General features: G+C 43.1%; 1 protein-coding gene across 4 annotated transcripts in view; it reads left to right on the top strand.

The window, feature by feature from the left end:
• Nucleotides 1–950: 950 nt before the first annotated feature.
• NCAM2 (neural cell adhesion molecule 2) overlaps nt 951–9,566 on the top strand; it is a 271,866-nt gene continuing 263,250 nt past the window's right edge. For all 4 annotated transcript variants that reach the window (XM_069023979.1, XM_069023993.1, XM_069023984.1 and 1 more), the window contains exon 1: nt 951–1,044. In XM_069023979.1, coding sequence (XP_068880080.1) covers nt 993–1,044 — 52 coding nt within the window. In that variant the 5' untranslated portion in view covers nt 951–992. The remainder of the gene's footprint in view (nt 1,045–9,566) is intronic.

The following is a 9,566-nucleotide window of genomic DNA, read 5'->3' as shown; positions in this document are numbered from 1 at the left end:
CAAAAACCCACCTCTTTATGCAGGTTGCGGGTTTTTTCCTTACAAAGCAAGATCCTCAGCCAGACAGCACCAAAGCATCCAAACGATAAGCAATTTATTTTTTATCGGTTTTATTTCACGCAGCCGTGAATAGCAGAGGTATGTTCCCCCTCCGGACTAATAACAGAAGTCAAACCAAGTGAATTCCTAGACAGCTGAATGAACAGGCATAAGCCCGACGGGATTAGTTACAGACGCACCCGTACGCCAGGCTCGCGGCGGTCCCGCTTCCCGCGGGCGCAGCGGCGCGTTCCGGCCCGCGGGCAGAGCGGGGGAGCCGCCGAGCCCCGCGCAGTCCCCGCGCAGCCCCGCGCAGCCCCCGCCGGCCGCTCCCGGGGGGAAAGAGGGTGCCAGGGCCACTCCAGCCCCGGGGCGCGTCCCCCGCCCGCGGGCAGCCAGAGCGCCGCTTCCGGGCTCTCCCGGGTTCCTGGGGGCTTCCCAGCGGGATTCTCCGCCAAGCCGCCGCCTCTCCCTTTTAGGCTGTGTCCCCTCAGTCAGCGGCGGGGGGAGCGGGCTCCGGAGGGGCCGCGGCGGCGAGGCGTGGGATGCTGCCTCACCCTGCCGGGGTGCTGCCGGCAGGCGGGCATGCAGGAAGGGACGCACGGAGGGGATAAAGGAAGGGATCCAGGAGGGGATGTACGGAGGGATGCTGCGATCCTGCTGCCACCTCTCAGAGCGGCGGAGGAATCTGCGGGCTCTGCTGCTCGCGGAGTGGCGGGGCTGCGTGTGCGGCGGAGGGATCGGCCGGCCCGCCGTGCGCCCGCCCCCTGCGCGGCGGCGCGGCCCCGCCGATATAGCGCGGCGCGGGGAGGCGCGGCCGTCACTTGGCGAGCGGCGCTCCGCGGGTGCGGGGTTGCGCGGGCAGGAGCGGCGGCGGCAGAAGCGGCAGGGTTTGCCTGGGGTGGCCGAGCATCCTCCAACTTGGAACTGTCCACCGGCGCGAGCTCCTGAACATGAGCCTCCTGCCTCTCTACCTGCTCGGATTGCTCCTCAGTAGCGGGCAAGGTAGGAGCGGGGCCGCCTTTTTCCTTTTTTTTTTTTTTCCCCCTTTAATTGCTATTCTTACCTATGCTGTCCGCTCGCTCAGATTAACGGAAAAGAAACGGAGAAAAAAAATAAAGCAGTGCATTAGCCTGGAACCAAATTAAGAAGGACCTAAAACTTGCTTCATCGCCCACCTTTTTTTTTTTTTTTCTTTTTTTTTTCCCCCCTTCCTCCAGTCTTCAAGAGGTGTCGTTTATGAGGAGGAAAAAAAAGCTGGACGGTGCTAGGTGCACTTAGGTGCTTTGCATAGGGTTTTGCCTTTTTTTTTTTTTTTTTTTTTTTTTTTTTTTTTTTTTTTTTTTTTTTTTGCGCCCGATAAATATGTGAGAGAGATGAAGCGATTACAAAATATATCTGCCAGGCACTGGTCTTTAAAATCCGCTTCTGCCCACCGGGAAGGCAGTGCGGGCTTCGTTTTTAGGAGCAGGGAGAAGTGCTGGCGGTAGAGCCCGTGAGAAACCTGACCTGAAGTCTCCCTGTCGGGGTTTCTTCTCTCCGGAATCCCTTCCCCGCGCGCCGCCGGGACACCGAGCCCCCGGCTCAGGGGTGGCGGGGAGACGAGGGCGCTGTCCGGGCCGCGGGGCTGTGTGCGGAGCCCTTGTGGCACGGAATGGCACCGCGGGGACAGGTGTGTGCGGGGACGGGGCGCGCTGGACTGGCGCCTTCGGGCACGCTGCCTCTTTTGCATATATATGTATATCTATATATTTATAGATATACATACGTACAATGCTTCGAGTAACGCGGACTCGGGGGTTGTGGTGTGGCCGCGGGGTTTGGTTTGTTTCCTGGGACTGAATTATCTATATAGCTATTTATTTGTTTATTTTTTGGATGTCCCCTGCGTGATTACTTAAGGATTTGTGCTCCTGGAAGAGACGGGGCGAAAGGGCCGCCAGGAGGGGCACAGCCGCTGGGTGAGGGATAACCACGGCGGTGTTTGGAAACTGTTCGGGCAAGTTCCCGGCGTCCGGCCGGGGCGCTGAGCCGCGCGGGGCTGTCCCTGCCCCCGCTCCCGCTGCCCCCTGCCCTGTGCGAGGCTACGTTCCCTGCACGTGAAGGGGTGGGCGGCGGCCTCACTTCCTAAGGAGGTTTTAGGCGAGAAATAAACCCCACCCAGCCCGAACGCCCCAGCGGGGTGTCAGCGGGAGCGGCGGGGGCCGGCCCGGGCCGCGCTGCCAACGCCGGGCACCAGGGGGCGGCCGAGCTCCACGGCGGCGCCGGCAGCGCCCGGGACGGGCCGGTTTCGCCCCCGCCGCTCCCGGGCCGGCAAGGGCTGGATGGTTCACCCGGGGTGTCCTGTGCGGGGCTGGCAGGGTCTGCGTGTCTCGCCCACGGTGCCCTGTAAGGGGGCAGCGAGATTTGTTGCGCTTACGGAAGGGACGGGGGGTGCGGGCGGGATGCCTTGAGGTAGCAAGACTGCAGCTGCTAAGGTCTCCTTCCATGCATCTGTGGCTAAACCTCCCGCTATCCAGGCGTTTCCGTTCGGCGACAATTAGCAAAGAGCCGCCAGGTGCTCTCCATTTCCATAGAAAAGCTTCCCTGCTTTTGCCACCCTGGGGTGAGCTGGGGAGGTCTCCCGAGAAGCAGCGATTCGGGAACAGTCTGGAGGTTTTTCAGTACAGCCAGCACTGGGATGGCACCGGAGGAGGAGAACAGGAAAGCTTTCTTCAGGCTTTGCGTTGATCTACCTGGGTGTAATAATGTGCATAGAGATGTGGAATGTGCCTCCTCCATCGGAGGAAGGGTAGAAAGCGATTTTGTGAAGTGTGATTTCTGCAGTGTAGGAGGATTGCATAGTTTAGGTATCTTACTATCATAAATGTCAGGAGATAAATAATGGAGTGAAATTACAGATGCTATTAAGCTGAGTTTTAAAAATTATAGGATACATGGGGGGGTGGAAAGAAGATGAGGAAAGCTGAATAAACCTAATATTGATAGTAAAGTATTTCCCTCAATTCAAAGAAACAGCTTAGTTTTATTCTTTTTAATAAAGGAAGGAAATTGCATTGGCAGGGGAAGAGTATGATTTTTTTTAACTGAGTGTAAAATAGCAGAAATGTGCTTCCTTAATCCACAGCAGGGCATAGTAAATGGGAATGGTAGAAGATCTGCATATGGAAAATACACCCATTTAGGTTGCTAGGGAAGAGGCATTTTCTACAGTGGTGTTTGGGAGGGAGTTTATTATTTTTAATTTTAATGAGCATTATTGAGGTGAGGGGTTTATTGTACATTTTTTATTTTTTACCACCTTTAAGTAATCTTGAGAATTTCTTGAAGTGCATCACATCATTTGAGAGGCTATTCCAAAAACTCTTGGTTGTTGTTTTGTTTTGATTTTTTGTGGAAATGCAGTGGTGGAGAGCACTTACATCATCAACTGAAGATTGTGGTGTTTGTGAGGGTTACTCTTTTTGTTTGTTTTTAAGAAAAGCATTACTAAGTGAATATTAAATGATTATGAATTTTTTGATAGTTTGGATTGCTATAAAAAGTCGGTAACTAGATTTGGATCATTTACTTTGGAAATATTGGAAGTTTTAGGTTCAGGGTTTATATTTTGAAGGATGTAGCTGCAGTAGATTTTATGAAGAATGGCTGAAGCTTTTCCTTTGAGAAGTGCTGGTGTTTAAGGCTAGAGAGAGGGAACTGTGCTGTATTTGTTCTGTTCCAGAAAATCAGAGCAGTTTGAGACCAAGTAGCAGACAACCACCCCCTCCCCCAGCCCCTTAAGTTAAGAGCTTATGAATGTCATAATTATCTACCAGGGCCAAATATTCCCTCTCCTAATTTCATCACAAGGGATGAGTTTAACTGGCAGTGTTATTAGGCTAAAACAAAAGGATTTTTTTCTCAACCTTTCAAAGCTGTCCAGACAATTTATCCAGCGTGAATTAGCTTTGCTTTAATAAAAATTGAAACAAAATGAAACAGAATGTACACACAGACTCCCCACCATACCACAAACCAAAAAAAGAGCATACTGCACTCTGTAAATCTGCCTTTTAAGATATGTAGTGATAAAGAAAGTTCCCTTGGTTCTTAACAATGTCTAGAGACACTGACTTGAAGTGGATAAAATGAATGTCTTCCCAAATTATAAAATCCTATTTCTTACACCCCTCTGCATAATACACACTTGTGTAGGTTAGCAAACTTTTTGAAGTTGCAGTAGAAAATGTTTTGCTTGTAGAATTTGTTTCTATTTTGTGCTCATCCAGGAGATTCATGTGAGTGAGTACATTGTGCTTCAAGTTTCTTCTTTTCACGGCTTTGATATGGAGTGTCTTCTTGTTTTTCCTGCGGAGTTTCTCTTTACAAGTGCTTATAAGGGGCTGTTTGTTAATAAGGAACATCCCCCCACGGAGATGCCAGCATGTGTGTCTTATTCACTACCAGTCTGGAATCCTTCTTTCTGCTTTTTGTGTAGTGAACCCATGAAATTTGGAATTTTTAAAATCAGTGATTTTGTTTACTGGATTAAGTGGAACTATTGTTTTTCTCTGATTTTACACTGAAATCTGAAGCAGATCCTGAGACTTCAACCAGATGCTGTTTTCTACTAGCAGTTGATTTGTGCAACTGCATTAAGATTAAAATACAGCTATTATCTTTCCTTCTCCTTTTCACCCTTTGAAAACAAAAATCTGACAAAATCATGCTTGATTTTTCTATTTTAGGCTACATTCTCCTCTTTAGGTAAATATGAGAATCAAAATATCTGCCTGAAAATAAACCTGAACTGATGAGGAGTTCTGAAACATTGACTTAAAAATAGATAGATGAGAAGTATATAGAGAGCTTTGTTTCATTCACTCCCATACAAAATGGAGTTAAGAGATACTTTTATCATTTGCAGTAGCTCTAAATCATGAAACATATGAATGATAAAGTCATAGACATAGAGCTTTAAAGTCTTAGACGTCTAAGAGGTTGAATAGCATCATTTGGACTTTTCCTCTTACAGCACAATACATATTTATTTAGATAAGTCATTATTTTTATCTATGGAAATGCTGCTGGATTGTTAAGATGAATTTATGTATGATTTGCTTTTCATGGCCACCTTCTTCAACAAATATTTTGACAACAAATGCAGTATTTGTTTGCCCTTTCACTGACCTTTTCTTTGAGGTACCTTTCCCAAGTGGTTCATGTTTACTTACTGATTTTCTTTCAATTTGCTCCAGTAATCCCCAGTTACATTCAGCACATGCCATTTGATTCCAGTACAATTGAGTCAAGTTAATGACATTTTGGGAAACACATGTTTTAACTACACTGTAATTCGTGTCTGTGAGTTGCAAATCTATTCTTGAAAGAGTAGGATATGAACTTTTCCAGGTAAAGAATCTGGATAATGGCTGGCATTCATATTTTAAACAGTTTATATAAACTAATTTATGCCAGATGTTTGGTTGGGGGGGGGGGGGTTGTGGGGTGTTTTGGTTTTTTGAGGTTTTTATTGATTTTTTTTTTTTTTTTTTAGCATACACATTTGCATTATGAAATAAGGGCCGTGTAGTTGATGAAGTGTATCCTGAAGTTCTACAGGTCATTTAAATATAATTTTCAATGTCTCTTGAAATTGAGAAATAGGAGAGACTGGAGGAGAAACTTACTGGTATCCTGACATATTCAAATCTGGAGGCTTGTTGGAGTCAGATAGACTAGATCCAGGCCTATTAGTAACTTGTATCTTACCACCAGTTTTTATTTTGACCTAAGCAATTAATCATGACCTAATTCTGACCTAGTGTCGTGGTTTCCACCTTGGTGTATTTAACTGCTTCTTAGTTTAGGCATTTGACTAGAATACTCAATTTTTGGTAACTAGTTTAAAACAGAGAATAATTTTTAATATTAAATAGGGCATTCAGAGCACTACTTGCTGTTAGTTCAAGAATTTGATGATGTCCAGCTTCAGTGATGTAATTTTGCATTCTTTAACAAAATATTTTTATTGCTTTTGTAGCTCAATTTCTCTTAAAACTGTGTCTGAATGGATTTGTCTATTTTTAAAGGATATCAGAAAACCAAAGAGTTAACTTAAGACAGCAGGGTACTCTTCAGATGCTTTGTGTTATGCCATAGCATCTTTAATGAAGTGTCTTCAAAAATCAGGGTTCCAAGGTTCTTATTTTCATTACATGCCTGAATTTTTGCATTATTTGTTATCTTTTGACTGATGATATCATTAATTGGAGAAGACATTTTCCAATTTGTTCTGCTGTAGATGAGCAGAATTTTAATTTATTTACTAGAAAGAAGAGAAACAGGGAGAGTCATTTATCTGGTTAAAGCTATTTGTGGTGACATCTTACGATATTAAAATCCTCGTGTACTGGAAAAAAAATCCATGTAAGTGTTAATAAAAGTTATGTGGAAAGGACACAAAGAATACAGGCACCAACAATGTTAGACATCCTTGTGTTGAGAAGACTGCCAAGCCTTTGAGTGTCCTGCGTTTGAGTGGCTCCATGGAAGCACTGTTGGTTGCACTAACCCGGAGGCTCATTCTAGCAAGAATCCATTGATTTCAGTGGGTTCACTGGAGTATTGAAAGCGTCTCAGGAAATGGCAGGAGGTAACCAGCTTTTATTTTTGAAATAGCATGAGATAGGCAATACAGTCCATTTATGCTGCTGCTATGATTTAGGGAATTATGATTAACAGAAAATTTCTCTTTGTGTTTGTGCATTAGCAACTGGATCATTAATGAATTCATGGGAGTAAAAGCCTGAACTACAAGTCTAATGATCTACTGCAGAATGAGATATTTATAATGTAGTTCTTAGATATTGAGATAACTGTGAATATTGTTATTTGGGAAGCCCTAGAACAGGCTTCATGCAGAAGTTGTGGATGTCCCTGGGATTGTTCAAGGCCAGGTTGGGTGGAGCTCCGAGCCACCTGGTCTAGTGGGAAGTGTCCCTCCCGATGGCAGCGGGGTTGGAATGAGATGGTCTTTAAAGTTCCTTCCAATCTGAATCATTCTATGATTGTAGCCAAACTCTACTAATTCTAGTCATAGGAGAATTTCCATTGACTTAAGTTTGTGTTTGCATGAGAGACAAGCAGGACAGTTCTTTAAAAGCAGTTATTTTACTGTCTCAAGTAGGTTAATTTGGGAAGGAAGGAGACAGTAAAGTGTATGAACTAAAATTCCTTACATAGTTTCTGCATATTTAAGAACAATGCTAAAAAATTGCAGCCAAACACCTGATGAAATATTTTACCTGCTTCCTGCCTCTTGTGGAAAAGAAAAAAATGCAGTTTTTTGGTTTCACCCATTCTTTAATATGATGCATAAAGATCACTGCAAATAGCATGAAGAGAACAAGTCTTTCAGAAACCTGTTTGGCAGGCATGGATATCTATTAACCAAGGGTGTAATTTGCTACCAGTTTCCATGGTCCAAGTATAATCTTGTCTGAAATATCCAGTTTCTGGATGGATAATACCCAGATGAAATCGGGAAGCAGTGTGTAGTACTGTGGAGGTTTAGTCAGCCTCTTCAGTAGTCCTGCCTATCATTACTGAAATAAATTTCCTCTTAACTATACAAGTTCCTTCAAGAACTAGCTTTCCATAGAAAGCATAGATCTTTGATATGCTAATTTATGTTCATTTAAGATGTAGTGGTTCTCTTTGATTAAAAAAAAAAATTGAGAGGGAAATACAAGTGGCTCATTTTTTTTTTGCTGAATTCAATTTTTTCCTCCTACCAAAATTTATATTGTGACTTTAGGAGGCTGCACTGGTTTTTATTTAATGTTCTAATTACCTGAGTATTATTGCTAAACAGTGGACAAAGGTTGCTGAATAACCTCGTAATTTAGCAATAGTCAGAGCTGTAGCATCTGAATAACTCATAAGGATACTAATGAAACTTTTCAAGATGATGTTTCCCATTAGCTAGTACTAAACTGATTGTTTGCATTTCAGTCGTAATCTAAGTTGTTTGACCAGCTACGGTCCAAAATTCCTGCTTGGAAATCACACAAGTCACTGTTCTGACCACTTTGCCCAAGAGGTGCCATTTGGAGTATAGTATGAATTCAGATTAAAAACACTCATTGCCAGCAATTTTCTTGCTGCTAAAAGATGTTGCACCAGATTCAGTCAAGCTGCAAGTAATTTCAAACCCATTAACTTTGTAGACCTTTGTACTGCAGATGAATTTGTCTTGCATGAACTCAGGTCCATGGTTAAAATAATAAAGTATTTAAAAACAGAGGCACATAAAGATGTGATATAGATAGATATAAATAGGAGGGGAGAGGCAATCTTGCCTCTTACTATAAACAGTTTTTTTAACTGATGATACAATGATTTTTTTTTTTATTGTAACAGAAAATATGTAATCAAAGTGCAATGGTATTGTGTTAGTATTTTGACATTACTATTTTAGTTAGTCAAAGCAGAATAAGCTACAGATCCAGGGTAGTTTATTTGTGGGGAAGAGGCTAGCAATGGAGGATATATTAAATGTACTGGAGACCAGTTTTCTGGAGTAGCATAGTATTTGTTTAAAAAGTTCTTGAACATACCACACTCATAAACTAATGTGCTTACTGGATCAGAAAAAAGATTGATGTACTCCGGTAACCTCAACAGAGACTCAAAGCAGGAGGCATAAAGAAACAGGTAAGTACAGAACAAGAAGAGTGTTGATACTTCTGTCAGTGCAGCTACAATGTTCAGGGATGTGTCAGGTTATATCCCTGTGATCTTCCTTAATGGTCTTGGCAGATCTTTGTTGCGTGAATTTGTTCTTAAATCTGCCAGTACTTTGATCTGCTTGGTACACTGTGTCAACAACTTACACAAAAGAAAAAGAAGTCTGAAAAAATAATGCTCAGTCCTTTAATTGAAGTGTTGTAAGTAATGGAGTCATACCAGTTCGTTACTCGACTCTTCCATGGCATTCATAATGGCACATAACAGAGAAGCTGCCCATCTCTTATGTAATGGATTCAGAACTCTGTATTATATTCATGGACTTTTCAGTGAATTAATAACTTTTTTTTTTGCTTAGTTGTCAGTTCCTTAATTTTTTTTTGAAGCATTTTATTTTCCTACTGTTTGGTAATAGTTATCTTAACAAATGGTAATGTGAAGTACTTGAATTTTAAGCTGCTTTGCATCAGGCCAATTGTAAAAAAGCTTCCTTGTTCATAAGTATCTCTTTTGCACTATGATCAGTGTTGCAAGTTCTGCCTTACAAGGGGTGGGGGCTAAAACTGGTCGAGCAGTAACCCTGGTGGAATAAATGCTGAGAGAGATTTGATTGCTAGAAAGATGATTCCCAGGGATGGAGCATAGGGAAAGAGCAGAGGTACTTGAAAAGAAAGCTTGATATATGAGTAAATGGATATAGACTGGTTAAAAAAAACAAACCCAACCCTTCAGGATGAAAATCAATTTCTGACCAAAAAAGCAGTGACTCTGGATCATATGAACAGGAGGGAAAG

This window comes from Aphelocoma coerulescens, chromosome 1 (assembly GCF_041296385.1).
Source record: "Aphelocoma coerulescens isolate FSJ_1873_10779 chromosome 1, UR_Acoe_1.0, whole genome shotgun sequence".
NCBI classification, from domain to species: Eukaryota; Metazoa; Chordata; class Aves; order Passeriformes; family Corvidae; genus Aphelocoma; species Aphelocoma coerulescens.
The sequence above is the reverse complement of the archived record's forward strand: the minus strand, read 5'-3'. Positions and strand labels throughout refer to the sequence as shown.